The sequence below is a fragment of the Enoplosus armatus genome, chromosome 6, assembly GCF_043641665.1.
Source record: "Enoplosus armatus isolate fEnoArm2 chromosome 6, fEnoArm2.hap1, whole genome shotgun sequence".
In the NCBI taxonomy this organism is placed as follows: domain Eukaryota; kingdom Metazoa; phylum Chordata; class Actinopteri; order Centrarchiformes; family Enoplosidae; genus Enoplosus; species Enoplosus armatus.
The window spans coordinates 22,622,690-22,639,643 of record NC_092185.1 but is presented as its reverse complement, the minus strand read 5'-3'; the positions used below and the strand labels follow the sequence as shown (position 1 = coordinate 22,639,643).

Genomic DNA, 16,954 nt, shown 5'->3' with positions numbered 1-16,954 from the left:
TATATATTTCATAGAATAGATTTTAGTCTCTGTCTCCTTCATAGGAATACTAGAAAAGAAAGAAGAAGGTAAGAAATGCACAAAACCCATTGAAGAGTAGCATGGCCTAATACTACAGCAAATAAGTTACTGGACATTCAGTTGACATGCACTCAGTTGAAGGATAGAAAAGAACACGGCCATAGAAGGGAAGAGTTATGACCTTGACGTGGATCAGTTTGGCAAATTCCTGATTGACACTTGTTGAGGTAAACCTGGTGACACGCTTCCTGTCCACCAGCTCCCCTACAGGAGGCCTCGTCCCCACACACTGTGTGTCCTCCCGTGTTTAATCTTTTTCATGTTGCCAGGAGACATTTCAAAGACATAACTCTTTCATTGTATGACGAAGCACAGGTTGCACTGAGGAGTAGGAGGATAGAAAAGAACAGGTTGCACAGTCTGAGGGACATTCAGGAATGTATCAATAGGAAATAGTATTGGCATTTCTGACAGTTCACTCACTATCTACCTCATATACACAACCCAGGCTGGGCACAATGTACAGGAAAGACACCCTCGACCAGAGCGTGTGGGCTGCATTCAGCTGGGCACTCGAGTACTGTAAAACTATGGCTATCAGTATAGTAAGTCACTGACATGTAAACACCAATCCATGCAATATGGCTTTATGTTTCTATTCAGAGTACAGCAGCTCCTTCTTGAACGCAAACAAGATTTGACACAGTTTGTAGTGGCACAGGACTGCAAGTAGTTTTATTTTTTTTTTAAAGAAGTGAAAGGTTAAAGGTGCCCCCGTGGAGTTTTCTTGTAAACCAACCAGACTCGTGTTTACATTCGGCGTTCCCATCAGTCATTAGCTTAGCTGCAGTTTAAGGTGTAGGACGAGTTTAAACCTCTGTTGTCTGGAACTAAACCACGTGGTCTCTTAACCCTCGTTGCTGCGTCCTTTATGAAGTGAAATGTGAAAAACGAAAATGCAGCTTTTTTTTTTTTGGACTACTGACAGAAGTCAGACAATTATACAGACCTTTATGATGTTGTGTTTGGGCTGATCTTAAGCTAACCTCATCGTGCATCTGATTTAGCTGCAGGTTAGCTCCGGCTCAGCTGAACTTGTTTTGACACAGCAATTATGTCCAGTGTAGCCTGCAGCGGCATTTTAAACCACTGCTAGTTCCGGTTTAGCTGGAAGCGTTCTAAGACGCAGTGAAGCTAGTCGCATGTGAAGTGACAGCGGTGTGCATCCTTGACGTCTAACAAATGACTATTTGAAATCCTTCATTGTTTACATCCGTGTTTGCTAGCTAGCAGCCTTCGTCTTCCTTGCCTTTGTTGGTGCGTCGCTACATTTCCGCCACTAACTGTTGATCAGAAAAATAGCATGAAACCAGCAGCGAGAATGTTAACCCTGTCACCCACGCCGTACAAACAAATCAGGGACACGCTTGTAAAAAAAACATTGCTCTTTAGCGCTACTAGTGGTGAAAAACTCCACAGGGTACCTTTAACACTGACACAGAGATTAGTAGAGACATTTCACAGATAAAGCAGCAGCGCCTTTGCATGCCTGTTCTATAAGCCTACTGTAATACGTGTTTCTGTCACAGTATATCTAACAATATTCAACACTTCCACATTCCACGCAGTCCTGCCCTGCTCAATGCAGCCCAGCGCGGTGCTGGATCGATGTTAGTTATCAGTGTAGCTGGATCCCCACTCACTGCTACCACAGTACTGCTAGATGACAGACTGGCTGTCATTCACAGATGAAAATAGAGAAAATAGACTCAACAGTGAGGTGGATGGTAAGATGGCACCTTTTGAAAGTATAGAGCTATAAAGAAGGAGTGATTCATCAACAAACCTTCAACCAGATAACAGTAACATATATATATATATCTAAATACTCTCATACTCAACAACCTCTAATATACTCTTTAAGTCACAATATTCACTCATTTTTACATTGTGCTTTCTGAGTGACAGTCTGATTGTTTTACAATGGTGGGCTTATAGTGGTGGTGAGGTTAGGTGAAGCGTCTGGGGGTATTCAGTTGACCTCAGTTCATCCCAGGGTGAACGGATGAGATTTCAGTTTCGAACATGGTGAGATTTGTTCCAAAGATCAGAACACACGCCGGGGTGGATCTGATCGATTTTCAACAAATCCGCCAAAAAACACAGGCCAAACACAGAAAAGGTGGCGATAGACTTAACCTCGATTGATTCAGTTAGTTTCTAATCATTTTTCAGAGTGTATCCCAGCATGAATTGGGCTGAAGGAAGGAAAGCTTGTCAATTTAGCCAATTTGTAGACACATGGTCACATTTATTTATAATTTACTGTAGAGGTTTCAATCTACTTGTATGTAGTTGGATCATGGAAAGAAACCAAGGCCAACATGAAAACTATGCACAGGAGTCATTTGAACAATATCATCACACGGTCTTATTCTCTGACGGACAGCTGATCAGACCTATCCCACATGTGATGCGGATGGTCGACATTTTTCTGTAATGTCCTCCAGTTGAGCTGTAGGTATTGTCTCCTGTAGTTGGGGTTAATGGTGGCAAAATATATGATCATTGTGTGTTACAGATATCGATGTTGAGGTGGTTGATCTATCAGCTACTGTGTGCTAAACTGATGTGAAGTCCTGTTCTAAAGTCAAGGTTATTTTTCCAACTGAAAAAGTCTGGTGTACAGAAATCTAATGCAATGGTGAAACTGTCTTTGCCTCAATAATACGTCGATGCAACACCAAACTGGTGCTGCGTGATCTGATGCCAACAGGTCCAAACTGAAAAGACCGCTAGTGGGCGTTCCCCCGCTTACTGGGAGTTTACATCACATCGAAAAAGAAAAGTCATCCTCTGAAAACCCTCAAAACCTCCTCTACCATGTGGTGATGTTTAAGGCTTCATATTCAAATGTCATTCAGGTGGGTGTATCTGTCTGAAGTTTCGGATGGTAGGTATTTAGATTCAAACAAACTGTTTACGAGAAGCCGCAGTGCCTAGAAAGCTACTGCCACTTCCACTGAGGAAAACTTTGCACCATAGCACTAAAAGATACAAATATAATCATAATAGAACAACATTTTCATATGTACAATCTCTACTAGACATACACAGCTAATATAAGCTACCCATCGCCAACTCAGACAAGGAATACACAAACAGGAGGCGGAAATAAAACAAACTTCAGCTGCATGGAGAACAGTGAGGTGCTGCCTTCATCTCTCTACTTAGTCCCTTCTGTCTCAAGGTAGCAGCAGACTCTTGTCGAAGTCGGAAATGATCCCTTGACAGCAAAACTATTTATCTCACCTCTTGCATGACCCTGATGTCAATGCTTCGAGATTCAACTCTTAACCCAAAGTGTTTCGTTAAATAAAAGCTGCATGAAGAAATGCAAATCACAGACAGTTACGTGTCTGTCAATCAAAAACTGGCATCTACATACCCAAATACAACCTGTGTGGTGTTAACACATGCTAAATAAGGTCATACCATCGTAGAAATTACTCCCACAGCAGCCATTGGTACTTGGGGTGAGGAAACTCGGCAAGATAAAGCTCACACAACAGAAGACATGAGTCTGAATAAGAATAAAGGTTTGTAGTTTGAGGTAAAATAACGTGCCGATATATATAAGAGAATGTTCCCCCCCCCCCCCCCCCCGAAATTACGCCTGAACAGTGCCGTCATTCATTCGCAGACTGGCATAAATGTAAGTAAAACCTAAAGTTACGACCGTAACCCTGGTTCTCTGATAGCATGAGTGTGCAGAGGACTGTAACCTATAGTGAGAAAACCTCTCTGTCTGTCTCTCTCTTGTTGATAAAAATACCTCAACTAGTCCAACAGGTTCTCTTTGAGATGGTAGAACAGTTTTATCTTTTTAATTAGATACATTTAAAAGATGTCTGCCTTCCTTGTATTAGAGCTTCAAAAAGCTTTGTTGTTTTTTTTTCCTCCAAAAACAGGGGTTGCAAAATAGGGGTTGTCTTAAATTCATGCTTATATGACATTTGGCCTCTTACAGCCAGCTATCACAACCTAACGATGATGCTGTCTTCAGGTCCTTCTGGGAAACTCCTGCTTGCTAGTTGAAAATTCCCAAATTGACATTATGTGGTACGTATGAATATTGTGTGTACTAGTATATTGTATGAATAGATACAAGTTAAGTCAAGCCACTAGACGTGCGACTATACTGCTTTTTGCTAGATCTTGTCCATGTGAGTGTAGAAAATCTTAAACCACGCGTTTTGCACTTTTTCATTTCTAAAAACACGCTCACTGCTTGCAAGGCCGTCATGGTTTTCACCATAATATATCTTTTTTTTTTTCTTTTTTTTTTTTACACAACCCCAACCACACTTACTTAGTCTGACAGCTAGCTAGGGAGCTAGCTAACCTTCAAGCTAAAATTCAAGCGTTCAGTTTTCCTGAGATTGCAAGCTAATCTGGCAACTAGGTCTGTCGACAGTCCTCATTTTGCTCAACATGTTGACGTGAGTTCGGAATGGCTGATGTGAGAATAATGTCCAAAGCATTGCGTCAGTTACAAAACAAAAGAAACTGAATTATTTGAACACTGTGTGCGGAGGCAAATGTGGAATGAGCAGCTGCTACGAAACAACTGCTAAACAGATGAGCTGCCTGTTGTAAATTCAACCCCAACAGGAATGTAGAAATAAAAAAATGCCACATCCCAAATGCACTACCCCAAAAACAGTAACTGCTACATGAAAAACTCAACGCCAGGGTCCGTGCTACATGACAAACTCCACTTAACAGTGGCTCGAAGCTACTTGAAACATGAACATGACCTAATCCAATATCTTGAGCCAGCAAACTACTATGGTGAGATGCAAACGCATGTCAGTAATCTCACACTGTAAAATGCACTGTTTGTTCAATTTTCACTGCAGTTGACACCATTCATTTGCACTGTGTAAACATGTACTTACAAAAAGAGTTGAGGAATGTGAGGGTGGATAGAGGAGGGGTTTGGGTTGGAGGGTGTGAGAGCGGGTGAAATGCAGGGGTGGGGGAAAGGGTTTTTAGGGTTGGAGGGGGAGTTGAAGAGGAAGTGGGGAGTGTCCGGGAGTCTTGGCGTGTAGTTGAATATCTTCATGCTCAGTCCCTGTTCACACTGCACCAGGCGGCTGCAGAGAGAGAGAGAGAGAGAGAGAGAGAGAGAGAGAAAAGAAAATGAGGGGAGCAAAGAGAGAAAGACGTGCGAGGGAATGAGAGGAAGCAGATTGAATGGAGATGAGGAGACATTTGGCAAGACAGAAGACAGAAGACAGAGGACCGAGAGTGAGAGGACAGGGTGAATAAAAAAAAAAGAGAGTTAGACAAGAAGAAAAGTACAAATGGCGGTCTGCCAAGCACCACCTCGAGTCACTGACGGCCCATGCCTCAGAGCGGGGATGCGTGCCAGAGTCAGACGTTTCAAATGGTGCCAGGCTGCTTTAGTTGTTCAGAATGCATCTGAGCTTCGAGTAATCACACAGCCAGACGTGCTGACGAAACGCTAATCACTTTCTCCGGATTATGAGGAGACGGTATCGCTGTTCAGCTCTGCTCTGTAATTGGGTATTTTTACATAATTTCCTGTTCATCACTGACTAACTTCTGTTCTGTTTTGTTCTATTGTTTTCTACTTCAATTGTTTTTTTTGAGGGATAATTGGTTAATACTTTAAGTCACTTATCAAGAAAAAAAAAAGCCAAGCAGTCCCTTTTTTTTCCAGCTTCTGAAATGTGAGTATTTTTTTTATAGTTTTATATCTTTATTAGATTGAATATCTTTGGGCTTGGACTGTTGGTTGGACAAAACAAGCTATTTCAAGACGTCACCTTGGGCTCATGGAACACAATTTTCTGATATTTTATAAACTAAACAATGAATTAAGTGAGCAAACTAGGCAGATTAAGTAAATCAACAATGCACTCCATTGAATTTAGTATTGCACTCCCATTGGAGGTCCTGCCAGAGACTGAGGCTGAGATATTTGGTCTGTCCCAATACCCAAACTTGTTTTCTCGAGCAGTGTGTGTGTTCATGCACGGCCAGGTAGCAGGAAAGCCTCCTGTCTCAAACAAACCTACCATACACTTAATTCACAAATACTCCTTTGGAGCAATATTTAGAGCTAAGTGTAAATCATGTTATGCCTCTTTTATGTACAGTGGGTCTACAGTACATGCTTCAAGACAGCAAGTTTACGTGCTTTATTAGTCCTCCTGAAGCTGAATTTGTTTTTCACTGCCATCTGATTGTAACGGCAATACTGTACACTTCACCCTACTCCATCTCTTCATGTGGAAATAAAATAAAAAATTGATTGATTGAGTCATGTGTTAGAGTGAGGACTCACTGACCATGTCTGAGCAAATACAGCAAGCGTGGGTGTTGGAACAGACCCAGTCTACTACTTTTAGTCCCTCGTGTGGATCACTCACTTCCCCAGTGGTGGAAGAAGTGTTCAGATCTTTTACTGAAGTAAAAGCAGCAACTCCACAGTGTGGAAATACTCCGTTACAAGTGAAAGTCCTGTATACAAAATGTTACTCGAGTAAAAGTACAAAGGTGTTAACATCAAAATGTATATAAAGCACCAAAAGTAAAAGTACTCATTATGCAGAATAATGTAATTGAGTAAATGTTACACCACTGCACTTCCCATGATGCAAATTCTCATGTGTTTCAAACCCAGACCCTGATTTGACCCAGATAACAAGTAAACTGGTCTAGATGTATAAAATCATTGGACTGCTCCTTTAATTGACAATAAAAACAATGTCCCTTATTTCATTCTATTACTGTTTCATTGTGTAGTGTTTCACCACTGACCTGGCACGGCTACAGAGGACATGGCCTCCGGCTGGCACAGTGTATCCACCTTCACATGCTGAAAGGCTTTGTTGGGGGCCGACTGGAGGTGCCTGGAATCAGAAGGGAGAGTGAGAGAGCGTGCGCGCGCGCACACACACACACACACACACACACACACACACACACACACATAACACGTACACACGCATCTGCACAGGCACTCATAAACGCACGCAAGCACACATAGCCTCCAAACGCTTAGCACGGCCCTTAGCCTTTACTGTAAGAGTTGAAATATTAATGGATGCAGCGAGCAGTGAGGCAGAATCTCTGATCAGCGGGCAGCTACATCAGCAGCCTCTCCTCATGCCCAGCACCGGCACTACATCACTAAATCATGATGGCCTGACGCAACTCAAGTGCCTCAGCCACTCCGGGGGCGAGCGGATGGCTGAAGAATGATAATTAAATGTGGATGGAGGAATTTATCCAACAGGCTCGTGACAGTAATGGAAGAAAAGTGAGCGCCCTCTCTTTATTTGGCGATCGCCAATCAATGAAAACAATGGCAGGAAGGAGCGCTCAGCTCCAGAGAACTTTCAGAGGAGCTGACGCAAAGGCATTTCCAAAAACAAAATGAATGGCCACACTCAGTAATGACTTTTCATACTTTTAAAGCAGATCAGCACTGGGAATGAAACGGGCCTCCTCAGCATCTACAGATTCATTTCACTCTTTTTTAGTCTCACAGCAAGACCGCAACTTTAACTGCATTAACGCTCTTATGAGAAGCTTGTTCACACAAGTCACAGAAAATCAAAAAGCTCTTAATACTGGCATGAGTGACAGGTATTAGCCAGGGGCTTGGGCTTGAGATTGAAATATTATTCTTTTTAAGTCCATAAAGCCACATGCGATTGAAAACTCACCTCTTCCACTCCTCCTCTCCATCCCAGAACTCGTAGACGACGAAGGACAAACCGTCCGGGAGACGCACCGCAGTCACACTGGGGCAGAGACGGAGGAGAATGGGGATGAGTGGATAACAGAGGAGGGAAGGTGGCGTGGAAAGTTAAGGGTGAGGAAGTGAGAGTTGTGACAGAATGGTTAAGTGGATCATGGAGGGGGGGGGGGTGAAAAAAAGAGGTGCACGTATACAGAAGATTGATGGCATGAGTGATGGTAGAGGAGGGCGACAGATAGATTCGACATGGCAGAGGAGGGAGTCAAAGAGAAAGATGGAGGGTGGAGAGGAAACGTAAGTCATCACAGGTGCACATTAAAGGCATATTATTGAAATGAAAAATAGTTTCCTCGTCCCGCACAATATTGATGTCGCAGCACTTAACACCAAGATGAGGGCTTGGAAGTTGCCTCCTATCTGTAAAAATGAAACTTGCAATAATACAAGTAAACAATGTGAGACCAGGTCAGTGCAAACGGGGGAAGTTGGATGTTATTGGCCAATTCTATGAGGCACTTTACAGGGTACACTTTGCTGTAATGAACAACGGCTCCATATTGCCTCTGGAGCAGCGTGAATGTGTTGAAGTGAGGGTTCAACAATAATCCACATGGGTTCCTTGTCCATGTTTACTTGCCAGTGTCACTCACACAGCCGCACTTAAGCGCTGCGGGGCTAAACTGGAACCACTTGTCACGTTGGAGCAATCTTGAAACTCTGAGAATATGAGATGGTGCAAGAAATGTCGATTTGACAAAAATTAAACAACCCACAAAAAGGACTGCATCTGGTCAGCAACAATGTTTTAGTGTCTGGGGGCAGAAGAATGGTGCTCAAGAGTTGATATGAGCCCAAATGGATGCGGGCACTACCCACGTCATCAAACCGCATGAGCTGGTTTTTTGCCACTTGGGGGCAGCACAAAAAGACATAAACACAACACTAACACACAGTATTATCACCTCATATGGTTGATACATATGGTTGATACATTTCTTGCACTTTAGCAGCCAAACACTTTGCTCACCGGCTAATTGCTAACTTTGTTTATGTGCCGTTTGGTGCTGGGCAGGTAATGTAGCGGGTTTTTAGAGCATTTCTGTTGAAAACAGCAGCCTGCTGCATCTGGAAACAACACTGAAGAGAGTGAGCCAAACCAGTAAAGTCGAACGGCACTAAAACTCTCCGTTGAGCTGAGCACCCTACAAGTGACTTCTTTCACATTACACAGTCATTTGATCCATTCTTCATGTAGAAATATTTATTATAGCAGCTTTAAACCACCACTGTAACCTCATTCCAATGTTTGCAGTTGGAAGAAGTCAGTGGTGTTCCACTGTGTTATGAAGCATTAGGTCATTAGGAATGTCTTCTATGTAATGAAGCCTTTAAATCAGTCTAACCATTTGATACAAGACTGCTGTGAACTACTCATTATAAAAGACAATCCTGAGGTACAAAGACCTCTGCTTTAGTGCCAGTAGAAAGCGGAAAGTTGCACCAACGCATGCAATCCCATTTTCATTGGACTCAAGTCCATTATTTGCACCTGCTCCTGTTTGGTCATTTTCTGTCTCTAAACGCATCGAGGTGAGAGGAGTGGAGCAGCTGAGGTTGTGTTTATGCAGATCAGGCTGTGCAGTGCAATTTTGGTACTTGTTTCGGCATGAAATTACACTTGCTTTTGTGCCTGCTCAGGGTGCCTCTTATCACAAACACAATTTCCATTTCAATTTTCAAAGCAATTTTCATGGTGCAAGCACTAGACCAACCTAAAATCGTAAAAAAACAAAACAAAATCACCTTTCGTGCATGTTGAGTTTTGCCTCTTTCCCATTGATTTTTTTTATCTGACACAAATTAAAATAGACAGGTACATGACCTTTTTTTGTTTTTCTACACAGCAGACTGGTGAACTAGTCCACAGAGAGTCTGTACAGTGAATGCAGGTGGATTATAACAGCCATCCTGAGCTTTTCATAATCACTCAAGAAGATTTTCAGAATCAGGTTTTTTGCCAAGTAGCTTTACATATACAAGGAATTTGCCTTGGGTATTTTGGTGCACAACAATAAACAAAGTAAGTTGAAAAATATAAAGATAGACAGTAATAATGCGAAAATATTTCACTGATAAGATCAAGATTCTTAAATAACTTCACATCTAGGTGAGAGGAAAATTCAACATAAAAGGGACATTGTTTGCACAAAGCGCATTTGAAGTGCTGCATATTAATATTTGTGGGCTCCCCTACCGACCCATAAAACTGTCTGCTGCTTTTAGAAGGGACGAGAGGAGCTGATGTGATGGGCCATTATCAGAGATCACTCTCATCCGCTGATACTGTTCCTCCAGCTAATAATGTTTTCACTCAGCTGTAGCCTGATCGTACGTCCTCAGGTACTCTGTATTGAGAAAGGCCTTCTGTCCTTTTGCTCCTCACAAGGTTATGACTCTTTGTCTGAGTAACAAGCTGCTGAAGTCACTCTGAATAAAGCAGCTAGCTGCTGCTGCTAACAGTCCATGATCAAAACCTTACCTCGCTAATTAGCCGCCCGGGTGGGTAGCATGTGTAGCCTTGTTATGTAAAATAAGGTTAGTTACTGTGTCTGTGGACTGTGTGCTTATCTACAGCAACAGACTCCAGCTGGTTGATTCAGGTTTACTGTGGCACCGTTGTTGCTCTAGCTAACAGGAGCTAGTTGGCTAAATTTGGTAAAATGTATTGAGCCGGCTAAGAGAGGCCCGAGGCATAGCAAGGGGAAGGGGTGGTAGCTCCATGAAGAGTGACATTCAATAGACGTGGAAAAAAGGGCATTTTGAAATAAACATTTCTAGAATGAGATCAAAAATCAACTCTGATTAAAATCTTGTTACTTCAAAAATAAAAATAAATGATGAAATAACATTTTTTTTAGAGTTTTAATGATTTCTCAAACGATTTCAGAGTACTTTTTTTTGCGCAGTTTGTTAATATGATTATTTATCATCATTATTATAATATCGAACACTTTGGGCCTCCATAATACACAACTAATTCATGATGAGGGAAATATGAAATGCTATGCTGTAATGAACAACGGCTCCATATTAAATGGTATTCAGTCCCTCTGGACAGACGACTATGACCAATGACATATAGAATACCAATAACTTGCAATTCCTTGTAGTTTCTGTCATCGGAAGATTGGACTTCATCACTTGGCCTGCGTAGTGTGCACACAGATTAAAAGGTAGTTCTTCCCTGAACCTGAGGAGGGCACTGGGGGGACAGGCTGCTGCCTCCCTGCTCAACAGTTTCCACGGGCTTCAAAAGAAATAACTTGAGTTGTGTGAGCTCTGCTGGAGGATATAATAAAGTGTTTGCTCATGTAATCACACGTTCACCCTAAAAGATAATGAGCACGGAAGGCAGAGACTAAATAAACTTTATATATTACAGTTTGTTTGTGCAAGATTAAATGAGGAAATGAGGAGCGAGTAAAGGAAAGACATGCAGTGGCACAAAGTGAGAAAGAACGACAGAGGAGTGAAAAGTCTATTCAGAGGTAATGAGCAGGCTTCCTCCCTCAAAGCTCCTTCTCCCTGGTGTATTATTTACCTCAGCTACCTATAAGCGTTGTGCTGCCGCCACGTGTGCTGATAAAGTAAGAGAATAATAAAGGTACCAACAAGACAGTAAAAAAGCTAATGCTAAAAACAACTAACGGCATCATCAGAATGACTGACGTGTTTGTATGTGTGTCTATTGACCTCAGCTGAAACATTTAATGGCTTCATTTCGTCCTTCAGGACCAGAGCGTGAAGTGGACTGAGTGTGTGACTTACTGCAGTTGTTATCTGTCGGGAAAGGGGTTGTTAAGGTTCCCACAGACCTTGGAAGTTTGTTAATTACAAAAAACTGTGTTTGAAAATGGACGGATGACAAAGTCCCTGGTCGTAAAATATAGTATCCAAATCCAAATCCAAAAACGGACATGCATACTGACCAAAAACAATCAATGACTTCATGTTCCAACTTCATGTTCACCTCAAAATACCAAAAATGCACGAAACAAAACCAACGTTCTACAGGCACACTAGCAGCTCTGTGAGGCTGCACAGCGGTGCTTGGAGCTAAATGCTAACATAAGCATGCTTAAATGCTAAAATACATGCTGCTGTTCACCATCTTAGCTCAATGTGTTAGCGTGCTAACATTTGCTAATTAGTGCGGCTGAAGCTGATGGGGATGTCATTAGTTTTGCAGCTATTTGGTCATAACCCAAAGTATTGGACAACTTATAATTTGGACCTGATGATGGCACTAGCTTAAAAGTTAAAGGATGACCAAAGTTACAATTCATTCTGAAAGGAACATGAATGCCCGTACCACACTTCATGGCAAATCCACCTTATAGATGTTGAGACATTTCACTAAAAAACACAACTGTGAACCTGAAGAAAGTGGATCAGTGGATCTCTAAAGTCAGCAGGATTTGTCCTCTGGGGACCATGAAACAAGACTTTTTATACACATACACGTACAGGTTCTCCACAGGTACATGATATAGAGCATGGTCATGGTGGTCTGTCCAAAATGTTATACCAATCCATCCAATAGTTGCTAAGATATTTCAGTCTGGACCAAAGTGGAGGGCCGACCGACTGACCGACCAACAAGGACACCGCTGCAGCCACATGGCTAAAAGGTTATTTTAAATTGTCCTTGAGTTTGATGTCTATCACACTGAGAGTGGCTACTGAGAGTGACATGGTTCCTGTTTAAATTTATATCCCTGGTTTTAAAAATTCTGCTGTCTCAATAAACTAATTACTGCATACTGTAAGCAGACTGATTATTGTTTACATCACAGACATACAATCAAAGTATTTGACAAACAGCGATACTGGAGCAGCTTTTTATAAAGGAGGTAAATGTGCTTGGAAAACAGTGCAGGGACCAGCATCAGTAAGTCAAGGAGCCAGTTGCTGAACTTTCACAGGAGCAAAAGAGGTTTATAACATAGAGTTTCAAAGGTCAGGACATGCAATTTCAAGCCTGTCCCTTGACAGCCGGGGTAGAGCCATGGGTCACTACAGGGCTTTGATTGTGTGGGACCAATTTCTCCCTAATAGTGTGAGCCTGCGGCACTACGGCACTTCATAACCAAAACGATAAACAACAACCTGCTCGGACTCCAAAACCTTTGCTCTGTTCCACTTTCCAACATCTTCCATCCAGAGGATCTTAGGACATTATTTGCTCTGAACCCCCCCCCCCACAGTCACCCTTTTATTACAAGATATGGTGGTGCTATTCTGTTGGGAGGTCACAAAAAATGGCAAACTAAATTGGAATCAGGGGAATGCAAACATATAAAATATGGATTTATCCTTTTGCTGCTTTTCCTTTGTTCAGTTGTTTGCTTCTAAATGTAGGTCCTCTGAAAACATTCTCACCATTAGACCTTTCATGGCACTTGCCCAATTAGAAAGCCACTGCATGTATTCACCCCTCTTTAGATTGAGTTCATGTGGATACTATACGCTTGTCTCAGCTTTGCACATCTGCACACTGTATTTCAATTCATTCCTCTGACAGTCCTGCCATGAATTATTCTGGACTGGAATGAGGTCTGGACTCTGACTTGGCCCCTCCAGGACATGAACTCTTTCTTGTGTCGATGTCATTGCTGTCTTGCTGGAAAAATAAATGTCTTTTGCAGCAAGTTTTCCTCCAGAATTTCAGAGTCTGCTGCAAAGAACCAGCCTCACAGCATGATGCCGCCACCGCCAGGCTTCATGGTGTGGATGGTGTGTCTCTGCTGCGTGGTGTTTGGATTACATTTGTTTAGTATGATTGCCAAAAAGCCCACTTTTTCTTTGTTTCTCTTTGTAGTTTCCTACATGTCTCTAGCCCTAAAGTTACAACTGGTAAAGCACCCGGCCAGCAGTTATCCCGTATGCACAAAGTCTCCCATCTCAACCGCTGCTGGTCTCTAGTTTGGAATAATTGTTTTGAGATTTGTTTTCAGTTTGACGTTAAAGAGTCTTTTTACTGCTTTGAACTCTGTAATAGAAATGGTCCAGCAGTGCCTATATTGGAATTTTAGCTTATTGTGATGTAATTTCTTTGGAGTATCTTCAAATGCTTCATATTCCTAAAATATGTACAACCTAAGCTAAAAGATAATGTAAGTCTATATACGATAATAATTGATTATCGTATTGTTTTGAAATTGTGTCATAAATAAAACTAAAGTCTGACATGTTTTTTTCATCATATAAACACACAAAACATTTTGATCCAAAAGATTTCTAAATGTAGAAACATGATCACAAATATTAACACTCTATAAGTTATTTGAACGATGGACATTTTTTAGTTTCTCAGTCTCTCTCTCTGACTTTCCAATCAACGCAGCCACCGTGCGCCATGCCACGTTTCGCACCGCACGTAACGTAATGACGTCATCACGAGCGTGACAACATGACGCGACATTTTTATATTAACAATGGATCACATGAGTACTTGCAGTGATGAACCCTCAGAGAATTATCACCCTACTCTGCAGTTCCTCTTAACTCTGCGGAGCGTTTTAGCATCTTTTAGCTAATTGTTTTGATTTTACAGCCCGCAGCTGTACTGTTTCGGTTCAGTCTCGCCGCTCTCAGTGTTCTATCCAGACTCAAACAGCTGTTTTCAGTGACAAAGCCCTGATACACCCAGTGTGCACTACCTGCCAAGCAGCTAAAGAGCCAGGTATTTCTTTCAGGAGTTGGGAGAGACCAAAAACAGAGCTAAAGGGAGGGTGGATATAGGACTCAACATTCATTAGGTGGCCAGACACACAACTTCAAATGACTGATGGTGTTCTTCTGTGTCTGCTGGATGTGCAAATAAATACTGTTCACTAATGTCTGATGTCAGTGTCAATGTCGTGTTTATGTTATTTCTGTTGGCCCCAAGAGGCCCCAAAAAAATCAGTTAACCAGTTGAACAATGTTCTTTTTTAGGCCTTGAATTACTTGAATATTATGCAAGAGCACTATACATACAGACGGCACTAACTGGTGGAGTAACACAAATAGAAGAAATGCAGTAGAGCCAAAACCTTGAAGTCTTGCCAAGGGCATATTCAGAATATGACTCTGGACTATGCATACAGCATATTAAACCTGGGATTTGGAGAAATCTCTCTGGATATTAGACTGTTCCACAGCACCCTGAGGCGCCAAGTGGGAGGCACAGGAGGTTTGTAGTAGGTATGGCATGTTTTGTGTGTGTGTGTATGTGTGTGTGTGTGTGTGTGTGTGTGTGTGTGTGTGTGTGTGTGTGTGCATGAACACTTAAAAATACTGACACAATCCAGGACCAGAGAAGGGAATATTGGAGGTAGTGCTTAATAAAGTGAGAAAAACAGCGAGGTCCTGACACATTAAATATTAAAAATGATTAGGGTTATGGTGCTGCACTCTGCAGCAGCAGAGCAGTTGTGAAAATGTGGAGCAGCAGTGAGACTTACTGAAAGCAGTCTCTCTGAGTGGAGACATTCTTCAGGTACTGCTTCAGGGCCTCGCAAAACTCGCCGAGCTTCTTCTGGGAAACCACCATCTCTTGACGAATCAGCAACAAGGACTGCAGAGGAGAGGGAGAGAGAGAGAGAGAGAGAGAGAGAGAGAGAGGTCAAATTTGTACTGATATTTTAATATTATTGTAAGCCATTGTGTTTGTTACAAGCAGACAGATACAAATACAAACAATAAGGTTCGGTACCAAACAATGAAGCTTAACTTGACTTTTTAATTGGCTTACTGTTTGTCTTTATTGGCTGACATTTCTCATTTTTCAACCCAAAATACATTTATATTCTTGTAATCTGCTTTGCCAAATACATTTGGGAGGAAATGTAATTACTGCTTGGATTGCGGTCACTGCATCATGTGTCAAGCTTCAAGTCAGCCCTGACTTTCTCAGTAATAACCACAGTCTTTGCCTAACCGCAGCCAAGTGCCTACACAGAATTACATGAATGTTAATCATGCTGTGGTTTCCAGGAGTGGATAGTAAACTGTAGGAAAAGGAATAAAATGGCGGTATCTGAGTTGGCAGATACGTTTCCTACTTGTACAGTATTTGCTAATGCATATTAGATTAATTTGCTTAATTTATCAAATTTGTTCATTTCCAACAACTATTGGATGGATTGCTATGAAATTTTGCCCAAACGTTCATGGGCCCCAAAAAGATGAATCCTAATGACTTTGTTGATCCAATACTGCGAAACCCAAACACCTGTGAAACTAACGACACGCTGCACTTTGTGCTTAGTGCTATTTAGCTAATGTTAACATGCTAATCTTACTGCCAAAGTAAGACTGTGAACATGGTAAATATTACCTGCCAAACATCAGCATGTTAGCATTGACACTGTGTGCATGTTAGCATGCTGACGTTATGACACCTCGCATGACACCAGCTTGTTAACTGGTTGTACTCTCAATACCAGCCTGTTGGCGAGCTGCAAAGTGGTCAGCTAACAAGCGTGCTCTTGCTGTAAACACATGTCATTTGTTAACATATGTCATCTTCAGCTATCTGCTACTGTGTCGTAGTTGCATGTGCAGTTATGTGTTGCAGTTACCAGGAGATCTGCGACTGCAAACTGCCAATCCTGCCTTCATCTGTGGCTGAACTGTTATGCCTCCACTACAGATAGAAGCAATTTCCCTGATGTTGAATTGCAATGGGAGGGCGAGGGCATGAGGAAGCGCCCTTCCACGGTCCCTGTGAACCGCAGGTAATAGCAAAGTGTTCATAATCTCACACAGCCTATAGAAATGTTGATGGAGGCTTTCTGGGGACCCAGCGGTTTGTTGTGTGTGTGTGTGTGTGTGTGTGTGTGTGTGTGTGTGTGTGTGTGTGTGTGTGTGTGTGTGAGAGAGACTGGACAGATCTTTTGTTGCATCATTTCGTTTTATCTTAACTTTCTGTACAGTGCAGTAGCTCGCATCCCAGTAGAAGCTTTAGTGTGTGGAAGGTGTGTGTATCTGCGTGCGTGTGTGTGTGTATGGTGTACAAAGTGCTGTACAATTAGTGCCTGGAAGATTTTTTGCAATTATTTGTTTAAATCCACTTGATAACAAGCAGGA

General features: G+C 42.0%; 1 protein-coding gene across 1 annotated transcript in view; it reads right to left on the bottom strand.

Annotated features, from left to right (window-relative positions):
• Positions 1 to 5,151: 5,151 nt before the first annotated feature.
• The window catches only part of necab2 (N-terminal EF-hand calcium binding protein 2), a 101,568-nt gene continuing 89,765 nt past the window's right edge, over positions 5,152 to 16,954 (bottom strand). Inside the window, exons 10-13 of the mRNA XM_070907956.1 lie at positions 15,328 to 15,440; positions 7,785 to 7,862; positions 6,874 to 6,965; positions 5,152 to 5,180 (exon numbers count right to left, since the gene is read on the bottom strand). Of these exons, the coding sequence (XP_070764057.1) occupies positions 5,152 to 5,180; positions 6,874 to 6,965; positions 7,785 to 7,862; positions 15,328 to 15,440 (312 nt within the window). The remainder of the gene's footprint in view (positions 5,181 to 6,873; positions 6,966 to 7,784; positions 7,863 to 15,327; positions 15,441 to 16,954) is intronic.